The following is a 25,040-nucleotide window of genomic DNA, read 5'->3' as shown; positions in this document are numbered from 1 at the left end:
CTGCTGTTGCTCAATAAGCAGCCAGTAGCTGGCAACAATAGCTGTGGCTCTTGAACTGAGATGCATGTGAAACATTTCAACATTCTTTATTTCAGAGAATCTTTCCCTCCAGAAGCCCCAAGGAGGGTTAGAAAAGATACATACCGTGATGTGTGTCAGCAGTAGGAGGTCCTCCCTACAGAAGCACTGGAAGGAAGGGAATGACTTTGACTACAACTACAAGGAACCAGATAGGAACAAACTGAAAAAAAAATCTCACGTAGTTATCTGAGGCACAAAGATTGGTTTGGCTTTCCAATTTTAACCTGATTTTGCTCCATCCTTTGATATTTCTCTCTTTCTTCCTGCGAATGTTTCACTTTCAGGAACTGGTTTATACCCCATTAATGTAGGTTATGTGTATATTTTTTGTTGACAATGTCATTGACATTGCTAAACCTGCTGCTTTCAGTATTCCCCTGGCTCTTTCAAAGTTCTCCATGGATTTGTCATTCCACAGCATGCACTGATGAGTAGTTTATCATTGCAAGGAGTTACAGTTTTATGCTACTTTTATTACATATACCAATTTATTAGTAATGAAAGCTTGAAGCAGAAAGCTAAACCCATTGCCCAAAGCACCTTGCAGCTTTGAATAGACTATATGGGCATTAAGATTAAGAAAATGGGTCAGTAAGATGATGCCTTAGGAAAGCCAAGAGCTGCTGTCTCAATGAACATGATCAACTGCTTACATACTATGTTACACAGGTTTGGTTGTTCCGGGAATGGGAGATTTTGGACCTGAAAAGAATGTTAGTTTTTCCTTCCACCACCCCTTTTGCCACCAATAAACCAATGTGCTGATACACCAGGACTGCTTAGAGTCCCAGACCCTTTTTCACTGAATGGTGAGAACACAGTCAGTATGCTTTTAAAAATGTATTCTTGCCTGGAGCAAAGATGTGACTGCCAGTGCTTTTCCAGGAGAAGTCAAAGCTTGGAAGAAAGGCCTCTGGCATGAGACTGCTGGTGGCTTTTACTTTTCTTCCTCTGTGCCTCTGCCTGGATATGCAATAAGGTGATACAGCTGCAAGTTTCATCTTCATGCACTTATGACTAGGAGGTATAATAAATAATGTAGGGAAGTGGCAGGCCTGCAATAGAAGCAGGGCATGAGTTTTTGTCTGGAGACAAAACCTGCTCTCTTGTCCGCAGGTTCACCCCTGCAATGGGCTTGTGGAGAGTTAAGTTTTATTTTTCTTGTTCTGAAACAGCTTTTTAACCAGTCAATCAGCAGATCCAGAGGGGAAGAGCATCTGAGCACACTCAGAACAGTCTGCAGATGAGCTGTGTCACCTGAGGTACCAACGCCAGCCTTGCTGTGCTGGGCTGAGCCAGGCACCACTGGACGCACCCCACAGAACCCTGCAGTGCCAGGTGGGGCTGTCGGAGCTGGGTCCCCACTTGCTAAGGTATGGCACAACCACGAGGAGTAACACTTTGTTGGGGCCTTATTTTCCACCTTCTTATCTCTGTTTCTGAGCCCTTCAAGAAAACCTAGCACAAGCAGGGGAGAAATTAGTTATTTTTCACCCAGGATAGTACAATGGCTAAGGCTTTTCCTTGTGAAGTGAAAGCTAAAGCTTCAGGTCCTTAGCTCCTCATGTAAGGGTTCTGTTTTAGCTATTCTGAAGCATGGTTTTTGCTCTCCTTTGTCTCAACTAACTTTTCAGTGGGAGAATGAAGAGTGCACGGCCCCAGATTTATGTAAACGCTTTTGGTGTGTGTGCAGCTCCTCGAGTTTAAATTCGTGCTGTGACTTATTCCAATAGCAGCCAGTAAAGTGAGCAAATCACCATGCTTCTTGGCCAGTTTGGCCCTCTCTGTTGCTGTGCCTCTACTGGAACTGTTTTCAGTAACAAAAAACAGTAACAAAAAGGGGTGCATTTTCACTTAGAGTTGATCTTTAGCTGTTTCTACACGTTAAAAAAACTTTTATAAAACTTACAGAGGTTGTTTTTATACATTTTATAGGGGCATATAGCAGCAGGACAAGGGGAAATAGCTTCAAACTGGAAGAAGGAGTTAGACTAGATATTAGGAAGACATTCTTTACTGTGAGGATGGTGAGAGACTGGTACAGGTTGTCCAGCAAAGTGGTAGATGCCTTCCCTGGAAGCATTCAAGGCCAGGCTGCATGGGGCTTTGAGCAACCCAGTCTAGGAGGAAATGTCCCTGCCTACAGCAGGGGGTCTAGAACTAAATGATCTTAAAGGTTCCTTCCAACCTTACATTCTATGATTCTATTATTTTAAACTCATTGTTTAATTGATAATACTAAAGCTCAGTGAAAGGCAGGCTTCTCTACACATTTAATCACTCAGAGTGAAATGGAGCAGTGTTCTGGCTGCGGCTCAGTACAGCTGTGTTCCTACCCAGCCTGTGTCATTCTTCTCAGGAGCATTTATTTGCCACAGGAGTTCATATTTCCGCTCTTTTCCAGCCTCTCAATGCTTCTGTAAGACAGAACATCTCTCTGATTTTTCCACCCCATCTTGAAAGCAGTAAATGCTCTACAAAGCACTTAGCAGCAGCAGTGCTGGTGCTACCTCAAAGAGTCTAGTCCTGTGCTTAAGAAGTGCATAAAAACTGACAGGGTTCTGGTGCTCTTTTGCAACATTATGTTTTAATGGTTGTATTATTAAGCAGTTAATAGATATAAGCAATTTCTATACAGCTATAGCTAAGAGTTGTAAGAACAAACATTTTTTCCTCTGTGTTCAGCAGCAGATAGCAAGCTCTGTGTTTCTGGGGGCTTTCCAGCTGAATGTTCATCTGAGAGCTGTGACCTGGGTTGCATTTTGGACGGGCACGTTGCAGGCGTGAATTCATTTTCAACAGTTAAACAAACATAACTCCACAATGGCAGGCATGGACCTGTCCATAAGCAAGACACGGGGATGAGGAACAAGCACACAACATTTCAGTGGTCCTTTCCTTTAGACTTGTGTCCACTAGAAAGAAGAGCAGGATCGAGGAGCAGACCTGAGCACAGGACACACTAACCAGCTGCACATCACGCACTGTAAGTACACTTTCTGGTTCTGTGGGTTCAGGCTGTTTGACTGAGCATGTCTTAAAACACAACCCAGCTGTAGTGAGGGGACAGCATGTGCCAGCCACCATTCCCCCAGCAAGCTGTGGGTGAGCCCACACGTCCCAGTCCCGCCACACTTCACCCCCCTCAAACACCCTCCAAGGCTTTCTGCCACACTGTCAGACCAACAACAAGCTCCCTCGGCTTCACGCAACAACAAAAAAGAAACTAACGCCACCTTCTTATAGGCAGTGGTGCAGACCTCACATAATTACAGGCTTTGAAATGCAACAGAAAGCATTTAAAACTTAGGTATTGTCTTCTAATGCTACAGGGCTACCACACGGGACCCCAAGGAGGCTCTGGGGCACATAGCACAGTGTTTGGCTGTGAGAGTAACCAGCAGCCCTGGCCCAGTGCGCAGTGCAGGATCATGGGTGACAGTTCCATGGCAAAGGGATCAGCAACACATCTTCACACCCCCCACCCCTCTTTGACCTCCTTCATCCTACCACAGGGTTTAACAGTCCCTCAGAGAACCCGCTCCCCACTGACTCCCATGGGTTATCTGGGCACTCTGGGTTTGTGGTTTCTTTCCAATTTCTTTCACATTTTAGCAGGCATCTCTGTGTGCATTAGCAGCACTGTGCAGGCACAAACCATGCCCCAGTTACAGGTAGGTGAAGCACACAGAGCCCGTTTTCTCAGTGCATTCAAGGTGTGTCACTGCTGGCTACATGCTGTCAAGATCTCCTGGTGTTAGGGGTCACTCATTGTACCCATAAACAAAATGGGTTTTTTTAGCAGCAGGTAAAAATTAGGTAGATGAGGTAAAACAGCATACAGCCGCCTCTGCTCCTGTGTGCATTTGCCTGCACTTATGGCATACTGCACCAGGACATATTCTCCTACATGAAGGTCACAGATCCTGCTGGTAAGACTTTGTTTTCTGAGATACCCCTCTTAGTTTTCAAATCAACTCGAAACAGCTCCTTCTGTCTTTCTTGCAGCCATATGTGATTAATTCTCTCTTCTCATAGTGCTCCTCAACTCAACAAGTAAGCCCCATACACGAGTACTGCGGAGGCTTATTTACTGCCTTTACTTGCAACAGAAGACAGCATTTTGTAGGAGCAGGGCTCAGGCAATGAAACTTTTTGTGGGTGTTCTCCTCTGAGCTCAGATACTGCCTGCATACACCAAATAGGCAGATCTGTTTCTCTTTCTTTAATTTTAAGTACAACTCATTCTAGATATCAACACAGAAGAAATGTGCAAGAGTTTCCTGGGCCTCTGTGAACGTCCTATGTTTGGATTAAATATGCCAAAAGCAGGCCCAACTCCTTCAGTGCTATGAAACCTAGAAACTTCTCTGATTTATGTTTCGTGCACTCCGTATCCTTCTCTACCATCTTTTTAATGCTGCGAAGAGCCATAACAATATTCCAGGCTCTTAGATCAAGGCAGTATTTCTCACCATAATCCCAAGCAAATGAAAACCAGGCAGTGTTCTTTTCTGAGTATTTTCCTCCAGCAAAGAGGTGTGAAAAAGAATTTCCTTTTTTTTATTTCTGTTCCATTTTAGTGTAGCACCTATTAAAAATACCTTGCCTGTGATGTTAGGGATAAAGACTGTAAAGAGGAAAAAAATCTAGTTGTGAAAATGCAGTAACTATGCACTCTGTTACATTACTTATTTTATCCTGCATTCAGCTTGCATCCATAAGAAGCATTAGCTTAGGTTTTGGTCATCGTTCTTGAATTAAATGCAGTTACTTGTGTCTATGGTAACTATTCACCCTGAGTTTTTTATTTCAAAAGCTCTTGACATTTTAATTCATACAGGCACTGCCCATATAAACGAAAATAATCACTCATGCCTTAAGTGGAATTTTTCCTCTAGCCAAAACTTGAAAGCAAGAACCATAGTCTCATGTCTTCTCTTCTTGAAATGTAACTGCCCCCTTCGTGGCAGTCTGGAGCAGCATTTCTGTGCCAAACATTTGCAGGGGAATGGAATAAAGGAATAATTTCTACATCAGCAAGGGGAATTAGCCAAACAAAATGTAACAGTCCACACTGCAGATTGGCTGCTGTTAACAGGTATGTATGACTCTTTGGCCTGACTTCAGAGCTGAGCCCACCAATTCAGTGCAAATTCTTGCTGCTCAGCCTAGCTGAAAATCTGGACATTACTGAATGCAAATGGCCAGGACTTGGTTTGTAAATAATTGTATCATTCAAAAGCACTGATAATGGGCTCAGGATTGAGGGAACAGGCACATGTAAAGAACTATTGCTATAACCACCACCATTTTTTACAGCATTGGGAAATTCTTGAAAGGTCTCTGCTAACCAGGACTCTCATTTCTTGTCAAGTAAAACTACACTGTGAGGCTCTTGTGGTCTGAAAACTTGGGTGAGAAAGATTGCATAAATTCTTTTGAAAACCAGGAACTTGAACAAGGCAAGATGAGAAATGTACAGGTTTCCTCAGTCTCCTGCAAATCATGAACACTGTGATGCATTGTAATGTGACTGTGATTGTTATGAGTTCATTGTAATGTGACTGTTGTAGCCTTCAGTGAGGAAAAGAATGAAAACCCAGCCTAGGCATATCCAGCTCCAGAGTGGCTGGGGAGATTCCAAGTCGTGCAACTTATTTTCCGTTCTACAGCATTCTGAAGTGCCTGAAAGAGCAGGTCTCTGTTGTTGAGGATGTTGTACTTGCTCAGGTTCACAAGTTTGTCAAAATTTTCAGGAGAGTAGATTAGCCTAATGAGGTAATAGGGTGAACAGTTGTTTTCCAGATTTACTTTGCCTTCTTCCATCTCTGAGAGACTGCGCTTTTCCCCTGTGGACGAAGAAAAAAGCCACCATAGTGAGCTTTGCTTGATACACATCAGCTTTTTATGTAACTGAGTGTTTTCATGGCAATGAGACTTCAGTATGTGGGGCCCAGACTGACAACAGAAGTGACTGTTAAAAATGTCCAAGCTTTGCTTTGCCAAACTTCCTGATATTTGGAGAGCCTTATTATCTGTGCTATCCACATCCAGATACAGCTGCATCCACCTCAAGCACAAAAAAGTGCAGTCTGTAAGGGCATTGTAAATGGGAAATTCACAGGCCAATTCTTTCTCTTTTCTAGAATTTAAATAGTTAAAAGCAGAAAAAATAAATACCCACAATAATTTCCACAAGGTGTCTCTCAGCCATCTGGAAGTGAAAAGCTCCACTGTTAAACTTGAAATTCACACAAACAGGTTGCTAAGGTCCCTCCTCCCCCAACCACCCATATCAGCTGCTCTCAGCTTGACTGATGAATCAGTGCCTGCTCAGAGACATGCAGGTGAGCATCATATCTCACACATTTAGGCCTGGAGCATTGAGAAGCTGAAGCAGCTGTGTTGCCCTGCATAATCTCATCCATGTTTCACATAAAATGCCCCTAAGACACTTGTTTTATCAGCTAGCCTCTGTTCAGCAGCCTCACCTGATGGCACAGTGCCATTTGAACCATGTCCAGTCTCCACCTAACAAGCCCAGTTCCCTCTTCTGGGCACCTCCTCTTTGTCTGCAGTTTCTAAGTATGATTTTGTTGGAGTATCTGTTCACACATACACTCTCTAAGCGTTAAGTGGTGAATCTCATATCAGAAAATGAGCTTTGCTTAACCTCTGTTGCCGCTGTTCATAATTTTCCCCAAATGCATCCTCATTCATATCCCACAGATAGAGGCAAATATGCATGAATGACCCTGATGGGTAGAAGATGGGATACTCTCACTCACACAAAGGCTGTGCCCTCTCATAAAATTGTTAGGAAGAACAAAGGAGATCAATACTGTAGAAAGACAAATAACCCAAATTCAAGTAAAAAGACTAAACTTACCAGGTGCCTTGAATTCCTTAAATGTGTCATTCACAAGAGGGAAATGAATTACTATGGGTGCTTTCGGGTCCTCTGCATCTTCAAACACGTAACATTCCTTTGGGTTCTTTGCTTCTTCTTCACTTATCTCCACTTTGGGGAATGGGATTTTTTGTATCTTGCAATATTTGTATGTCATCTCTAATTGCTGTAGATACAGAACGTCATTGCCTTAATGGAAGTACTAAGACAAGGTTTATTCATGTATCACAGAAATACTGTGGCAAATTAATTCAGTTCCTAGAATTACACTGCAGTCTAGGTATAGACCAGAGTAGCCATAGAACAACCCTACTTTCTGCCATCACATGCCACAAGTCAGAAGACACTTATCACCCCGTTGAGTTTTTTTAAATTATTGGAAGGAATGACAAAAGCCACTCTTAGAATTTGTCATGAGGACAGGATGTGGGAGATCACAATCTTGTCTTCAGCAGCCACTCGCTACTACAATACCCAGAGTATCCTAGAAAGTGAATGTCATGATCCAATACAGAGAAAGGAGCCTAAGATCTCTAGGCCTATCAGCCTATATTGCTGTGGTCTTGAAGGAAGCTTCCATCCTCCTCCAAGATACTGTGACTGGTTTGCTCTTAAGAATATGATCAAGATTTGGACAACTCTTTACTTGAAAGTTTTAATAAATCAAGTATCCACATACTCTGTCCCGCTGATCAGTTCCCATGCCCCCTCACACTACAGACACATAAAGGGAAATAATTTTCCTGATCACCCAAGTGGACCTGCAGAAGCTCTGAAATATGTAGTTGAAAAAATGTAAGCATGTTACCTACGTATGTACATGTACAGCAATTGAGCTTCATTCAGTCTTTGCCATCAAAACTCCATGAAACTCCATTACTCACCTCAGGAGCTAACCTTTGTACTGTAAAGATCACTTCTATACCTTTACCAATTAGTCACTTTTAGAGTAGCTGGTCACTGTATAATTTGAGTATCAGATATAAATTTGGCTATGAACTCTTACGGCTTTAGAATAAGAATTTGACCAGGGCTGCAAGGAGCAGATCATATGATTTTCTTACCTTGAACGCATTTCCCAAACCATAATCAAGTGAGATAATGACATCTACGTTCCTCTCTGGCTTGAAAAGTGCTGCACCACTGGTGTTAATGAAATAGCCAACATCTATCAGGCAAAGATATTTCTGCAGTGGCGTCAGACTGTTAGGGAACGAGTCCAGCACGGTGTCTGAAAAACATTATGAATACAGTTAGCAGTGCAATGATCAAAAGAGCTGTGATACACAGTAAAGGCAGCCCTTTGTCATCGAGACCAAGCTCACCTCCCTCCATAATGCGACCCCACAAACGTGGCCTCACAAAGGCAGGCTGTGAGGCAGCCAGGCAGAGGACAGGTGAGACACAGACTCCACTGGCCTCACAGCTGCTCTGGGGATTGTTTTTTCACAGAATACAGGCTTTAGCCGATTTTTTTTCCCCTGCTAAGAACTGGGAAAAAATGCAAACAACAAAAACAATTTCACAATGTAACAACAAATCTAACAAATGCAGTACATTGCTGCTCTTTTGCATTGCTCCTTTTTGACTTCTGCATTTTCTGGTTTAGACTTTTCTCTCGAGGTGAAAACTCTGACTTCAGCTTGCTTTCAATGTCTTCTCATATAAATTATGTTAGCCATGTTGAAAAAAATATCAGATTGTGCATACAGGATTTTCTCCCAATAGCTTTAAGTATTCAAGTATTGCCTCAATTAATTAAATTTCACACACACTCTAAAAGCAGCAAAAAGTAGATTATGGAAATTGACATATTAAAATGAATAGCCAATATCTGATAGCTAGATTCTCTTTTCTCTGTCTGAAACCCACCAGCCACCCTGCAGACAGCAAGCCCACTACCATTTCTAGTCTCATGGAACAAGAAACCTTTTGCTGTGATATAAATATCAAAATAGTGTTTTAAGAGACTCCTTCAAGTTGACAAAAGGAGGTAACAAAGCCTACAGCAGACCCCTCATTCCTTGAAACATCTGTGCTTAGGCATTTAAAAAAAATGTTGATTGCAGAAATACTGCACATCTTTCTGCCTCCTTGGCCTCATTCTGTAGTGTTGATTTAAACTGTGCAGAATAATTCCAGCTCATTCCATAGCCTGGAACATTTGACAGCATCTTGAAGTAATAACTCATATTTTTTTCATTCCCTTAGTGTCAGATCTTTACAAAATTATTTGCTTCTTTTAGCATTTATGGATGATGGGATTCTGGTGCACTGAGAGTTCTTTGCTTGCCTCCTCAAAGAAGAAACAGAATGTACTTTTTAATTCTATTTGGCCTGGTGAATATTTTAAGTTGAAATTTCACTACACCCAATATCTTATCATGGACACAAAACTGTGCAGCATTTATTCATGGCTTCATAAATGAATTAAAGATCAGACTTTTCCTCGGGAGAGTCTCTACTTCCATTTTAAAACTCTACTTCCTTCAAAAAGGGACTCTGAAGAAGTGCTTCCTCAGAAATTCCCTCAGCAGCACAAACTACCATAAATGTATTACTATGATTGCCTGCTATGAGTTCTCAAATTTATCACCACCAAAACTGAGCTTTGCACTTGCCATTTAATGAATCTTTTTAATGTTTCGGTTAATCTGAGCTCTGGGGAAGTATTTAAGACAGAGCTGTATTCCTGAGACTTCACCTACTATTAGACTATCATTTCTGAAAAGCATTTAGTACTCTGCAGGCCCTAAAAGCTCCACACCTCTTGCCACTTGTCAGCAAATTTCAGGTAGCAATGGCAGCCAGGCATAAAAGGTGTAGCAACTTACATGGAACAGAGGAGACAAAACACAAACTGCAAAAGGGAAGGACTCAGAGAAGCACATATTTCGTTGCTAAAATCAGATTAATAATGTAAGACCCTCCCACACTGCTACCTGCTCAAGGCATAAATGAAGACTGGATTACAGGAAGATTTATGGTGCTCAAAGGCTCAGTTCCATTATCTGCATATCATTTCATAGACTTTCATGGTTTTTGAGGTAAAACAACCATGACTTCACTTGTTTGTTCACCTGCAGAGCACAGGCCATAGAAAATTAATGTTTAATTTATACATCAAATCTACACACTTTTTTTTTTTTTTTTAATATAAATCTAAATCTATGTGGCTCTAACTTTCTACAGTTGGTTTTTATTATTTCTGCTTCTGAAGGGTTAAGGACAGGTGACTAAATCATCTAATACTATACACATAGCAACCATGCTTTTGCAGCCAATCTTCTCCTTCATCTGACCAACACAATAACCTGCTGCCTTATGTTTCCAGTGTTACCTCTGCTTATTGACCTCAAAAAGAATTCACATTTCTCCGAATCTTCTGACTACTATACCTATGCAGAATGACACACTTGCTGTAGAAAAGCATGCTGTGACTCGTCAAATCTCGTCAAAAAGTGAAAGAGCATCTCATGGACTAATTCATTTTAACTTGTCACTCTGAGGAAACACACACAGTGAAATAGTTCCATCTCAGCAGATTTCCAAACCCCGAGCAAATATCTCTAAAAGTGAGATTTCCAAAGTCTAAAAAAAACAATCTGAGATGTTACCTGCACACTGCAGCTAAATCTTTGTTGCAGTTACCTTTCCATTCAATAAACTTTCGCTGGTGGACATAATCCTTATGAAATTCTAAGCCTCTCAGGAAGTTATGAGACTTTCCCAGTAGTGGCCGCTTCGTTATAATGTCCTGAAACATTTCATACAACTTCCCCGACAAACAAGATGGAGGCTCAATGATAGTGGTATCCTCCTCAGGAGAATGTTTCTCTGAAATAGAAAAGGAATCATGAGAAAAAAATAGGTGTAATCTGTTCTGCTAGACACTTCTGCTGGCTAGCTGTTCTTCCCTCCATATTTCCTGCAATCTGTTGAAAAATGTATGTGCACGATCATTTGAACACAGAGATATTTGGTTTTGTTTAAAACAAGCATGCCTTTTGCCTTTTACATACTTTCTTTGTACTTCTGTCTAAAAGCAAGAGCCACCCTTCTCATTTGTAGTCACAGGAGTCATTTAACAGATCATGAATAAATTCTAAATGAAAAACATTTGCAACTAGCATGAAATGTGCCTCTGGAAATTAAAAATAAAATAATTGTAAGAGGAAAACATCACAAGGTGATCATTCTGATACAGGTGAAAATCATACCGGAAGGTCTAGAATGATGCAATACAACACATACCAGTTTAGGGAAAACATGTGAGAGATTATTCACAAACAGCTGCAATGATGTATTTTACTTACTCACCTCCTTAACAGAAGGCACAATCTGGTCAAAAATGAATACTGATTTTGAAACCCTTACCTATATCTACCATATCTTTGGCCCATCGCTCCCAGAATTCATTTGAATTTGAGGACCAGTACAAGCCATCCAGCAAATTCCTGGTAAAGATGTTTGTCCAAAGACCTGCAAGTCAAATCACATGGGAAAAATACTGAACCGACACGTTAACTGTTGACTATTTCAACTAATTGGGTTTTTTTAATTATAAGTATCAATGCTATGGACTGTTGGCCTGGTATGAATATGTATGAATTGACCATGTTATATCATAGTTTACGTAGAAGAGTTGAAGCTTAATAATGAAAACAATTCAGTGTTTTTCCTCAAGGGCTAACTACTCTCAGACCATTCACCACGCAGTGCAAAGTAATAAAACAAGAGGTATCACTTTAGATCACCTTCTAGATAGCAGATCCGAGATTCTGGCAGCTTTTTCACTCGCCTTCCCATGAAGAACTCACTGTCAAAATATTCTGAACGAATGGAGGCTCCGTACTTTGGTATGGCCACTTCATAGGGAGAAAACTCAGCCCACTCTACAAAAGATTTGGCATATGCTATGTTTAATGTCCTACAGAATAAGGAAACAAAGCCTACCCCTTGGATACAGCTATCTAAGGTTTCATGAACTTTGCTGGTCTCGGCAGCTCAGTGCTATCACGAGTTTGTACTGCAAACTACACTGTCTAGTTCCATAAGAACTGAGAGTATTCACTCACTAGCTTTTTCCAACTCAGAAAGAGTCTAACATTAGCATTAAAAATGTAGACTCATATTGCTATATAAAGATTCTGGGAACCCACCTATCTCTCTAACTCAAGATCATCAAACAATAAACAACTGTGATACAACCCTCAAGGAATGACCAGTATGAAAAATCTACTAAACCAAACATGTCAGTCTACATGATACAACAGAGAAGCTCGAAGACACATCAGCTCAGAATTAGAAAGCATCACAGTGTGGACATGGCCATGCAGTTTCCTGATTCAAGCTGCCCTGCGTAGGTATTACTGTGGAACAGCAGCCACAAACCTAAGTATTAAATGTTTGGGTTTTTTTAGTATCTGATTACTTCAATATTTCTTGCTGAATATAGTCTACAGGGTGTCATATCACACCCATATAGCAATCATACTCCACTCCACAGATTGTCTTTTAGATAATTGACAGTTTTACTACATAGAATCTCTACAAACAAAGGAACAATCACAGCCATTTCATAGATGTGGAACTGAAGCAAAAAAAAAAAATCATATGATTTGCTTTCACTCACTCACTCACTCACTCACTCACTCACTCACTCACTCACTCACAGTGTCTTTGGCAAAACTAGAACTTCATCCCACAACTTCAGAAATGCCTTTTTTGTGCCAGAGAATGTTTTTTTCAGCAGATCTGCCTTTTCTAATCAACACCCAGCAGTTTGCAAGAAAGACAAATACTTCATTAAAAGATGAATCTTGAGTCAGGGCAAGCAACAGAGGCAATCCTTCCGTATTCCCCTGAGATATACACATTGCCACCCTATAAATTCTCTTTACTTCCTACTAAGACTCAGAATAAACACTTGGAATACTTACCTCTAAATTTGAAAGTACTGAACTTTTCCTCTTTGACATTGAGGACTGCGTAGAAGGGCAATGGGTTTTGCCCATACTCCAATGCCCTGCGCTGGTCTGTGAGTTTGTACTTCCTTGGCTAATCAAAGGGATAAAAAAAAATCACAGTGAACATGAGCTAAAACCACTGACACAATCTACATGAGCACTGACAGACAACAGATATTTTATTACTCAGAGGAATCTGTGAGTCACATCTCCTTTAAAAAACTGCTTCTTTCTCGTTCTGAACTTTCCTTCGTGGTTGTCTTTTGGATATCTACTAACCTGTACATTAATATCTAAGTACGCTGACTGTCTCTATCCCACAGATCTTTACAAAGTCTCAGACTAATGATCACATGAGGGCAGTTTATTCTAATTCTGAAGTGCCCCAAAAGAAACAGACATTAAAAGATTTGGTTTTTCAGGGGTAAATTGTTCAGTTCTTTCTGAATATTTGCCCACTTAAATTATTATCTGTTGGACACCTTGGTTCAGAGGCATTGACAAACCATCAGCTACTCCAGAAAGTCCTGGCTAGAGAATCCTTTCCATTATTTACAAGTCATACAGGGATGCACCAGTCCCTCTGGATTTGTTCCACACGTTGTAACATGCAATCAAAGTGGGAGATGCTAAAGCAAATGAGTGGATATTTCCTAAATGCGTGGCAGGACCACATACCTGGTGGTGTGGTACATACCCGTCCATGTAAGAACATTTCCTGAACAAGTGACCACAGCGTTGTAAAAGATGAGACGTGTCCTGCTTTTGCCCTTTCAGCAAGTTCCTTGTGATAATACTTCAGATGCTCCATAGACATAAGGTTTAGCTTGCATTTTGTCACCTGTGCTTTTACTGCTCTGAGTGGCCCCTCCAGACTCTTTTGTGACCAATCTGCGTGTTCATACAGGTCTGCTAGGGTCCTACAGAACAAAAATGTGAGAAAATCATCTATTTCTTAGTAAGAAATACTGTATTTACCCTTGTGCTCTCATCAAAGCAGAGAAGTTATGTTAAAGAGCCGATGGTAAATAGCTTTACCAGGGAATTATGTTCACTTATTAACAATGTGAGACTTTGAAAGAAATGCGGCGTCACAGACATTCCAAGAGTAAGTCACATCTTCTCTTACTCACCATGTTGAGCCAGAAGCCCCAGTGAGATAGGTAACACAGTCCAACAGATTTAGCTTCTGAAGAGCTAAGAGATGGCCAAACATAGCTGACATTGCTCTGAGGCCTCCTCCTGTTGCCATAACAGCTATTACTGGGACCTGCTCAAAACATAAATATCATCTTCAAAAACTTACTCACTTGCCTACTTGGAAAAGTCTAATTACAGCTCTTATAATTTCCTCCTCAGACTTCATTGGAGGACACTGAAATTAAATCAGTGCTTAGACAGCCTTTACCAGTACCTTATTTTAATCAATCTCCAGATACTCAGAGAGTTTCCACAATCTCCAAGGTTGGATGAGATGCAGTGATTCTAAATCTCCTTGCTCCCTTTGCTCTTTATTGCAGTTATTTACAACAGATAACGATACAACTATAAATAATAAAACTGCAGCAAATGTAATTAAGAATGGATTCAAGGAAGTCATGAATAGGATTTAGAAAAAAAAATATATTAATTAAAAGAATGATTCTTTGGACAGCATCCATTCAACAAATAAAACTACATCAAGAATATAAATGTTCACTTTAAATTTCACCCTGGATCTTGGCAACAGAATGTACTTCAGCTGGAATTTGTTAGAAAGGGCTCTTTCTCCATCCTGAAATATTTCCACTTTTTGTGAAAAGTGTTTGGAAAATGAAAAAAATATGTAATCCTAAAGAAGGAACATTACAATGATTTCATAAATTTCCACTTAAAGTCAATTTCAAATACTCCTGTTTTCCTATTTATTTTGGGTTTGCCTGGTTGTCTGTCATCTCACAAAATGTACCAATGTCTCATTTTGTGTCAACACACTGCACCACATTGTTGGAAACTCTGGCCTTGAAGAAAGATATATTATAACTTCGGGAATTTGACCTATTGAAGAATATGAAAGCCTGAATAGCTAAGTTGAAATTTTAGATGAGTATGGGATATGCCACTCTGAGAACTTCAGTCATGTTGCCATTCAAATCAATGGGTTTGTCATCAGCATGCAAAAATTACTAGAAGGTTTGTGGGGAGTTGCATCAATCCTAATTCAATAGGCCCACACCCTATGCTTGGATTCCAGCTCACAGACCTCATGTTCATGTAGATCTCTTTCCAGATGAAAAACCCTTTTCAGGGCACTGGCAACCACTCTCTTCCTTTTTTGCAAGAATTCCTGCTCTTCTTGGCACAGATCGTATCCTAAGCGCACATCAAGTTTTTCTGTGCTGCAACACAAATAAATCCAGAGGCACTGGATTAGGATTGAAAATGCATATGAGTCTATTTTCAGCAACTGTAGTCTATTAAACACCATAAAGGATCATGATACGCTGTTCAGATTTACAGGCAGAAACGCAGATTCCAGTGGCAAAGAAATCAACTGTTTTGCTTCTACATGGTCTCAAGTCTAAGTTTTACTACCAGCTTAGAACAGCAAATAAGAAAGAGAAAGACTTCTACATATCCTTCAGTAGCAGTGTTGGCTTAATTCTTTCTATGTTTCCTTCACAGATCTAAGCAAAGGTTCATCTGAACCTAACGAGTTCTTTCAAAGGGATTTTACCATGGATCTCCATCGAAATGGTATGATGAAAGACATTTTCAAACAATTTTGTTTACATTTGTTGTCTGTCTCATTATTTTAATGTTTAATGTTTCATCTTCCCTAAATGATGCTTATTTTTATTCATATCACTGGTTCCACAAACATATTCTCTCAGGAATACTTATGCAGTTTGAGTAATGTACAGAATCTGGATGTTTTGCTCAAGTCAAATTTCCTTCTCCCTCTGCCTTTTCCTGCTTATCCCTTTGGAAGAAGTCTCCAATCTCAGTCTTTGGTTCTTTGAAGCAAAAGACATCTGACTAAGTTCCTTTAAAATTCTCTCTCTTTTTTTTTTTTTTCAAGGTAGGGGGAGGAGGCATCTTAGCATGACTCTTGCCCCAGAGGCATCTAACTTTGCTCTGTTGTGGTGACTGTTTTATGATGACTTAACTCTTGACATATTTTGCCCGAAGTCTTTTGCATTCCTTGTATCTAAATGAAGGATTCTCTGCTCCAGAATACACTGTTCAAAGAGCAATAAAACTTTCAAAGAATAAAATAGTCTCCTTACCAGTCATTCAATTGGAGGTACAACTGCAGTGGCACATTCTGTAAAAAAAGAAATGTGAGCAGGAATGAAAATGACTGCGTGAAGAGAAAGTTTAGAAATCTAGATTTTCAGTGATTCCTTGAATGCCCCAGCACTACCCACCATTTTGCACATAGTTTTTTGGGAAAAATTTGTCAGGAAAGGAATGGTAAGCAAAAAAACACCGAACATTTTCTAAAGAGGCAGAGGCACTGAAGGAGCTACTTGAACAGGCTGTGAACAGGACTCCCACCTCACTCCATGAACCAGCTTAATCCAGCAGCAGTATCACATACAGCTACCCTCTCATTCCTGAGTATGGAGAACAGTATCCAGCTACAGATAGTGTTACTAAGAGGAAATGCAAGTCACCATATGCTTTCAAAAAGCTAAGGAGGTACAAGAATCACCTGCTGTGGAACAAATGTTCATTCTCCCTTCTATAGGAGCAACACTGCCAAGAAATTTTCCTCCTGCTTTTGCCTCTCATTTGCTGCAATGTGTGAGAAAAGATGTCTAGCTATTGTTTAGAGATTCACCAGTCCATACAGCTGTGTTACTTCTGCTTTTAAAGCAATTTAGAGTTGTACTTGTCCACCACTTATGATCAACATTGTACACATAGAGGAATGTGACAGAATTGTTCTTTGGAAGTAAGAGTCAAGTTATCTTACTTTTTCCACCTAAAGCTTAGGTATATAGACTGAGCTAGCCACCCAGATTTCATACAGACAGTAGAGACATACTGGGGCATCTCAAACTCTTGCTGCTGAACGTTCTCTTTTTACTGTGTAACAGTACTAGAGGTTGGTCTTTAAATTTAGACATATGCAACTAAAACTAGTCAGGGTGAAACCCCAATTATTGATTTTACTGACAGAAAATTAATACTTCTGAGAAAACCAACCCTTTCTCACAGAAATCTTGTATTCACCCAGCCTAAAGGAATTCTTTTTCAAATGACATTGTGTTAAATACTGAGGGTTACTTTACCCATCTCTCCAAAAGGTCTCATAAATGGTGAGGCACTTACATGTCTTACAGGGAGGGTTACTTTCACTTTATGCCCAACAGGGAGAAATTTCAGTGGTACTGTTAAGGTGTCACTTAAATTGTTTGTGTCATCTTCCTTATCAGACATTTTCTGCAAAAAACAAAAAAGGGTGTATTTTACGTACAAAATGAAAACAGTCCAGTTCCCCATTGTTTTGATGACAGTGAAAATAAGCAGGTAGTATGAAAATCAGTATGGTCCAGTACATGTTACCTGTAGCCTGGCTTTTAGAACTGGCTCCCAAGCCTTCACACAATGGAAGTAGAAGGTATTTGTGTCTTCTGTAGCTTTCTGTGTTCCTTCATGAGATGCAGGCACCGTAAGCACAAGATTCTTACCCTCTAGTGAAAGCAGATTTGTTTAGAGAATGTTAGAGCTGTCCAGGCAAAACAGCTACCAAAGTTGGTATTTATTTCTTGTGGTAAATCCTCTGTAAATTCACACACTGGCAAGTCTCCCTGGTATGAGAATTGGTATTCCTGCATTTACCCCATAGCTTGAAGTGCTCCCAGTGTCAGCACTCTCTCATATTTCCACCAGCAAAATTTGCTGTGTCCAAACTTGATAGTTTCAAGGGAGAGACATCAGAGATGCAGAGTTAAATTAGAGCAAGTTCAGGAACTTTCACTGTACTAAATTTTATTGCCTTTAGGAGGTTATTAGTTGTCTCTGTATCCTGAAGTGCCTCTACCTGGACCTGAATGCTTATGATCTGGTTGCATCTTAACTTCAGAGAAATCTGCATACCTCGCAAATATTTCCTGCTTTCACTATGGTCCACTTGTACTTCCAAACACCAAACTTCACGGGACTGTAAAAGACAAAAGTGGAAATGTGTGAAAATAGTAAATGCTATGACTGCAGCAAAAAAATGAACCATCATGTAAGCAGTCATTAGGTATAATACAGAATCAAGCTAAACTGGGCTCAGTGCTAGAAGCAATCTAGCAGCAGAAGATTAAATTCATTATCCCAGGACAGTAGACCAATTGTAATGCTTTACAACTAGCTTGTCCATACAATGGTGCATTGCCAGAGGTGATTATACCTGCTCAAGTTATCCTCAAATCAAGAATCTTTGAACTACACTCTGCTGTCCAAACATAGCTACATACATATCTGGTAATTACTTAGAATAGGTGGAAGGAAACCACTTGATGATGAATTTCTGTGTATTGTGGTCATGATTAGTCTACAAGGCATCTTCTTGCTAGTCCAGATGTAGGGAGATCATGGATTTATTCCATCCTACTCTCCACCTGAGTCATTCCAGTTCACCTTTAATAACTCATGCCAGGACAGTTTTCCAACAACACATGCCAATCATTACAGCTCTCATACCTCACACAGAAAATGAGGGGCAAAGAACAGAATAGGTGCTATTTTACCACAGGTGTATTAAAGGCTAGCATCTGGAAATCACATGTAGGTTTGGAGTTGCTGGGATGAGGTACTTTGTACTCTTTAGCTGTTTGGCCAGCCTGAGGAGATAGGTAATGGACCACATGCTGACTTATATCAAAAGAGGACTCTGTTTCAACAACTTAAATAGCTCTTTATTAAAAAGCGTGTGTCCCAAAAAGCTGTTAGATTAGATAATCTCTGAGTTATTGGAGTCTTCTGTAGACTCATAGCTGTCAAAACCTTTGGTTTTCCTGCCAAATGCCATGTTGCATTATCTGAAACACAATATTTCACTTTGCCAACAAAAATGGATTCTGTAACATTAGCAAACTGTGACTGGTCAAAATACTGATACTTGAGGACTTCAAGAAACAGTTTCTATTCCATGAGGAGGGAAACGTAACAAATGGAAACTGTCCCATATTTGTAATATATAATGTAGACCATGCTCTATTCAATTATGTTTTCCCTGTAAAATATCAGATGGCTGAGGGAAAAGGAGAGAAAGGGAAAAGATTAAGAGGAGATAGAGGAAAAGTAACGCCAAGCTAAATTCAAACATGAATCTTACCACTAGGACATCGTTGGTAATGACATACTCTGGAGGGCCAGGACTAAAAAGAAGTAAAAAAGAAACAATTTGTGAGGATCCAGTATTTTTAATAGCAGTTGCATTACTTCCTGTGTAAAACTGAATATAGTTACACTCGTGCCATCCTTTACTTTCTGAAAGGTGCACTATGTGACCATCTGCTAAACACATGAGCCAAAACGCAGTACCTAACAGAAGAGCCCATAAAAACATCAGTTCTTAAAACTACAAGAAAAAAAGGTGAACTCGTCTAATTTGGAATCATGTACTGCCCTTACCAAACGGCCACATGGCTTGGGGAAAAGCAAAGATGACTAATAATGTACTCTCCAAATACTTTTTAGGAAAGACATCTTTGACTGATCTAGACAATAATTCACAACTGGTCCCAGAGAAAGGCAAATTAAAATTGGCTCCCATTGGGCTATACGTGTGTAAGGTAAGTAACAAAAACTTTGTCCCTAACATCTCACCTTGCAAGACCCAGATCTGTCACTGAATGGTTGGAGTTACTCATGGAATTAAATAACTATAGAGTCTACTAACAGAACCTCTCATTACAGCTAATATTCCAATGGCACCAAGTTGCACACATTCCTAACTGCTTTCATAGATCTGAAAGGACCACTGAAGTTATGCAGAACGTGATCTTTGACCATCTACAAAGTCGAGGATATTTTACAAAGCAGCACATCCAGCTCTCTAACTTCTGCAGAATGCATTTATCTTCAAACAACTTGGTTTCACTTCCAAAAATGGAGAATCCCCTACACCTCTAGTAACTTGAGCTGTGAAAAATCTTCCATTTATTTCTAGTCTGCATTTGCTCAGTCCAACTCCTAAGAACTGCTTCTTACTCTGAACTTCAATCTGGTTGAGACTGACTCCACACGTGCAGGAGATACTTACACTAGCTCTTAAGGTGTCCCTCATAAAAGAATAGATTTTCTGAGTGTTTTCCAACTCACAGCTGCCTGTTCTAATCATGCATTTAGTCAGTTTTAAATGGACTATATTACTTCCAAAAGCATTTAAAAGAGAGAGAAGTTTATCTTACTGAATTTGTTCTCCTACAATGTTGATTATCACTTTGAAGAGGGAGGGATTGTAATTGTATTATTTGCAGATTGCATGTTTTTGTAGTTTAACTAAGCTATCACCTAACGATCTATCTAACGCTGTCTACACCACTCCACGTACATTTTGTTTTCTGGTCTTTTAGAAACATCATGGTGTTCATGGCATTATTAAATTAGTGATAATAGCTGTTACAGTGTTATGTCTTGTATGCATCTCATGTGCAAGTTACTGAATCCTGCCAATGTTACTGCATTACAATAATCAGGATATAAGATAAGATTTGTATACAATACACTAAAAGACAGAATTTGCTGGGGAAGTTAAGGCAAAACAAACAAACAAAAAAATCAGAACAGTAACTCACTGCTGGGAAGAGAGCTGCAAGAATTTCTGCTTTCTTATTACACTGCCTGGCAGATATATGCCTTTTAGCTTTGTAATTTTACTCACATTTTTTCCATCCAGAATTCCACTTCCAAACTTTCCCATTTCTTAATGCACCTCTCTTTCTAAAAATGAAAGAGTAAAATAAATACAGATTATTGGAGACTGCAAGAGTTTACTGGTAGAGACACCCAAAATCATAGAAGAATTTTGGTGGGAAGGGTCTTCAAAGCCATCCAGTCCCAATGCCATGCTCAGGACCCCCATCAAACCTGGCCTTCAGAACGCCTCCAGAGATGAGCCGTTCACAAGAAACTTGAAAAGCATTTCAGTATCATGTCTGATGTCTCTTCTGTTAACATTACCAAATAATCTGTATGTCACTTCTTTCCAAAGCTGAGATTGCAGGAAATGCATGTAAGACTAATACTCTACCACTGTGGGATATGTAGAACTATACAATTTACAAAGACCTAGAGTGGAAAAGCTTGGATAAAACAGAAATAAAATGAATTTCTGCGAAGATGGTCTGCCCAGCATAAAAGCGTTGACACTCAATAACAAACGTGACAAATTCTGCTGTCATTTCCATTTAAATTACATTCATGTTGAATCCAGCAGAGATGAAGGGGAGAAGAACACTCCCAACCAAGGAGGTTATTGAATCATTAACATTTCCCAGTGATTCAGTGAGTGGCTGAGAAGTGCATTCCACCAGCCTGCAGAGTCATGGCGGGAATCCCTGTTAAGAGCTCTCAGCATTCAGGAAGTAGCTGAAGCTCTGTTATGGACTGTCTCTTTACTATTGGAAGTGTACAGCAGTACCTCAGCCATAACTCACAGAAGCCCAGGAACTGTCACAGAACTATCCCAGTTTTGTTCACTGGACAACTCTCTTCCTTATTAAAAAATACTAGTAGGACAGGCATCCCTTACCTATTGGCTATGAAAACCTCAATAAACAGAAGAAATCCAATATGAACATTAACAGGAAAAGCCTGAAAGAATCATTAATTCAAGTGATTAGTTGATTATCTTCAAGTTTTTAATAAGAAGTCACCAAAGGGAAATGTTCTCTAAGCATAGGAAACGTGAAACAAGGCCAAAAAGAAAGCTGTTTGGGGGATTATAAATGATGAAAGTGACTGTATTTACAGATGCTAGCTATTAACATTTATTTCGCCTGCACAGAGATGGTGGCACAGTATAGAACACGCTTCATTTTCTGAATCTGTGAAAACAGATTAATAAAGTCACAAGAATCTACCACAATGATAACTGACTTGAGATATTGATGATGCAGACCCACATTCTATCTAACACAAAAGCCAACATGGAAAGTAAATAATTCCATGTATTTTCAGACCTTACCTCTGATTTCAAAGCAAACTTCTCACGGACTCTTTCTCCAGGTCTGACTCTAGCAATATTAAAAAGAACTGTGAACTGCATGTCATCTTTGGTGAGTGGATCTTCGTCACACACCGCCAATTCTAAAATGTTCTGGTAGTAGAAGAAAATAAATACGAACTCTTATTGACCTGCTGTTTTCAGGAAAAAATTTAAATAAAATGATTACAGACTTTTGTAGCTGATTGACTAGCACAGTGGTATGAATAATGGAACCTGTGCTTTCAGGAGTCTGGTAATGTGGAACTGAATCATTAAAATCCAGCCCTGGGAAATATATCATGGAGTAGAAGACAACAGCCATCAGCAATCTCACTATTCCAAGACAGAGAAGATGTTTGGTGCTCTGCACCACTTCTGATAACCTACCCAAAGAATGCACTTATTAAGTTTGTTCATCCTCAAAGTTCTATTAACTATGCAGCAACTCCTCTATCCTTCCCTTAAAACCAACAGATGAAATACTCGTTGTACTCTAACCATTCAAAATAGCCCAGAGATGAGACATGCTACAGCAGTACTTATATCCCTCAGGAGACAACATAGGGAATTCAGACTAGCTCAGATATAGGAATTTAAATCACAGATGTCTACTTGTTGAGGGGAATGCTACTCTGCGTATCTGCTGTTTTGTGCTAACAAATCAGGTGGAAATTCCATCTCATAAGCGATGTCTTAAGTTATTTAGCACATTTGATCAACGAGGAGTCAATTGTGGACTCCCAGCAATTCAAAATTGTAAAATTTCCATTTTTTTTTAAAATACCTCAACTTCTCTCTGGATCCTAAAGTAGAAAGTCTCATTCCAGACAGGGTTGTCCGAATTCTTGATAGTTTTGGTCTGAAGCTTTTCATTTGAAGCAGATGGCAGCCACAAGCGCACATAGCAGTCTGATGCAGTCACTGCAGCAGAAAAATAAAATAAAATCCAGACGCCAATATTATAGATGGGCAAGGCCATGATTCTGGGGAATAATAAATACTTTAAAAAGTAATAATAATAATAAATAAAGAGATCACTGGTTGGAAGCAACCAAGGATCTTGGTATACAAACTGATTTCTGGGTAGCTACAAATGGCAAATATCACATGCACGCATGCACACACAAGATACACTGAGAGCAGTGTTTCCCATGTGAAGAGAAAGAAGTAGAAAAGAGCCCACTAACCATTCATCAGGCATATTCCCTACCATTCCAGTCAATTGTGTTTAAAAGTTTAACTGAAACTAATGCTAGTTCCAAAAAGGACAATTAGGATGGTTACAGGAAAGGAAAACACATATTATAGACAAGATGACATGAGACTGGCTTGCTCAGTTTCATAACGCAAACACGGGGGGACATGACTGCTGTCTAGAAGGGTTAGCTACTGGGGAACATCTGTTGCAGTTACAGGCCACTGTAGGCTGAAAAACAGGTTGGAAATCTTCTCAATTCCAGCCTAAACCCATTTTTTATGGTTAGTGTGGTCAGTGTCTGGAGCAGCTGTCCTTTGGGAAAAGCAAGGTCGGAAAGCACATTTACTTTGTGGAGCTTGACAGCGGTGTGAAAAGAAATCTCCAAGTTGATGTCTTTCAGAGCTGGAGTCTGGACTTGACTGAAGACGTCTACTGCAGCCCGAGAGGCCTAAATACTTCAGACTGGTATCAAGCAGTGAATAACAATGCCCCGCAAGGTTTTGGCAGGAAAGTGGAACTGTCCCTTCAATAGAGTAGACAGAACAGGTCATTGAGACTCAAATACAGGCCTTGTCACTATGGCCATTCTGGTGTCCACCTCTGGACATAATACCTGAAGTACAGTGAGAGTATAAGAAAAGGCAGCTTGAGGTCTTTTTGCTGGCTGAGGAGCACATAGAAGACTGCAAAAAAAGACAGCTGAATGGCTGATCCATCAGGCACCCTGAGAATGAGCCATAGGAGGCTATGAGAGTGAGATAAGAAGTTAAAGAAAGTGGAATAAAAAAGTAGACAGAAAAGTCTGTTTTGCCTGCACATTCAGAATGTGGTTAGGGCAGGGTCTACACGGGTTCTCCTTAGTCAAAAACTTAGGAACATTATTTAACATGAAACATCCCAGATGACACTCTTTAGAAGGTCTGAAATTCCCTAATTGACTTTTGACTGTAAGAAAATGTATAGGCTGCAGTTCCCTCACATGGTCTACTTTCCCTTACTGGTTCAGAAAGTTCAGCTGGAAGTCTTGGATTTTACAGTTTCTCTGAAATGCCAATAGATCTGGCCTCTAAACTAATGATACCTCAGGCATTTGATCTAATTACAGCCCTGATGTTAGTATTTCTATTGCTCTGCTTTATGCGTATATGTTATTTGTATACCTTCAGAACGTAGGAACATTGCTCACTGTGTAAACTCTAGAGGTGACTAAAAACACAAGCAAACCACAACTCACATAGGTCTCTTGACTTGATGTTCCTGGCTTGTATGATTCTTACAGAAAGCATGTAGATGGGACAAATCTTCATCTGCAGAGAAAACAAATGCAATGAGTTTTGTCAGCTCATCCTACAGAAATCATACGTATTTTGAACCGTACAGAGGACTGTCTGTCCTTGCTGTTTGCCTGTTTGAAGTGAGGAGGTCACCTTTCAGTGGAAGCATGCCATGCTAAGATGAAAGCACGATTACCCACTATTTGATGATTATCTGCAGACTATTTGCTGAGTAGCTTGAATAAATGAAGACAGAGAAAGAAAGAAGACAGCAGCTCATATAACGCTATAGGAAGCTCCTGTAGTCACCCAAAAATGTCCCTTTACAAACAATCTGGTATATACATGGTTGTGGTGATGACTGTTCTGCCAACCCGCAGAGGAACTTATGCCACAGCTGGGTCAAAACTGG

At 40.0% G+C, this 25,040-nt stretch overlaps 1 protein-coding gene across 9 annotated transcripts in view; it reads right to left on the bottom strand.

Moving 5' to 3' along the window:
• Nucleotides 1–2,651: 2,651 nt before the first annotated feature.
• PLA2G4B (phospholipase A2 group IVB) overlaps nt 2,652–25,040 on the bottom strand; it is a 47,211-nt gene continuing 24,822 nt past the window's right edge. For 7 of the 9 annotated variants that reach the window (XM_042814954.1, XM_042814958.1, XM_042814953.1 and 4 more), the window contains 20 exons: nt 24,589–24,661; nt 23,701–23,877; nt 22,941–23,077; nt 22,136–22,267; nt 20,831–20,889; nt 19,280–19,322; nt 18,052–18,115; nt 17,518–17,645; nt 17,284–17,394; nt 16,233–16,270; nt 15,206–15,341; nt 14,097–14,233; nt 13,661–13,883; nt 12,937–13,054; nt 11,752–11,889; nt 11,372–11,476; nt 10,646–10,831; nt 8,059–8,225; nt 6,974–7,160; nt 2,652–5,933 (listed from right to left, as the gene is read on the bottom strand). In XM_042814954.1, the coding sequence (XP_042670888.1) occupies nt 5,689–5,933; nt 6,974–7,160; nt 8,059–8,225; nt 10,646–10,831; nt 11,372–11,476; nt 11,752–11,889; nt 12,937–13,054; nt 13,661–13,883; nt 14,097–14,233; nt 15,206–15,341; nt 16,233–16,270; nt 17,284–17,394; nt 17,518–17,645; nt 18,052–18,115; nt 19,280–19,322; nt 20,831–20,889; nt 22,136–22,267; nt 22,941–23,077; nt 23,701–23,877; nt 24,589–24,661 (2,604 nt within the window). In that variant the 3' untranslated portion in view covers nt 2,652–5,688. The remainder of the gene's footprint in view (nt 5,934–6,973; nt 7,161–8,058; nt 8,226–10,645; nt 10,832–11,371; nt 11,477–11,751; nt 11,890–12,936; nt 13,055–13,660; nt 13,884–14,096; nt 14,234–15,205; nt 15,342–16,232; nt 16,271–17,283; nt 17,395–17,517; nt 17,646–18,051; nt 18,116–19,279; nt 19,323–20,830; nt 20,890–22,135; nt 22,268–22,940; nt 23,078–23,700; nt 23,878–24,588; nt 24,662–25,040) is intronic. The other 2 variants (XM_042814960.1, XM_042814961.1) reach the window with 1 other exon arrangement.

The sequence above is a fragment of the Centrocercus urophasianus genome, unplaced genomic scaffold, assembly GCF_019232065.1.
Source record: "Centrocercus urophasianus isolate 14NV4802_14NV808 unplaced genomic scaffold, USGS_Curo_1.0 seq_14, whole genome shotgun sequence".
Lineage (NCBI taxonomy): Eukaryota > Metazoa > Chordata > Aves > Galliformes > Phasianidae > Centrocercus > Centrocercus urophasianus.
The sequence above is the reverse complement of the archived record's forward strand: the minus strand, read 5'-3'. Positions and strand labels throughout refer to the sequence as shown.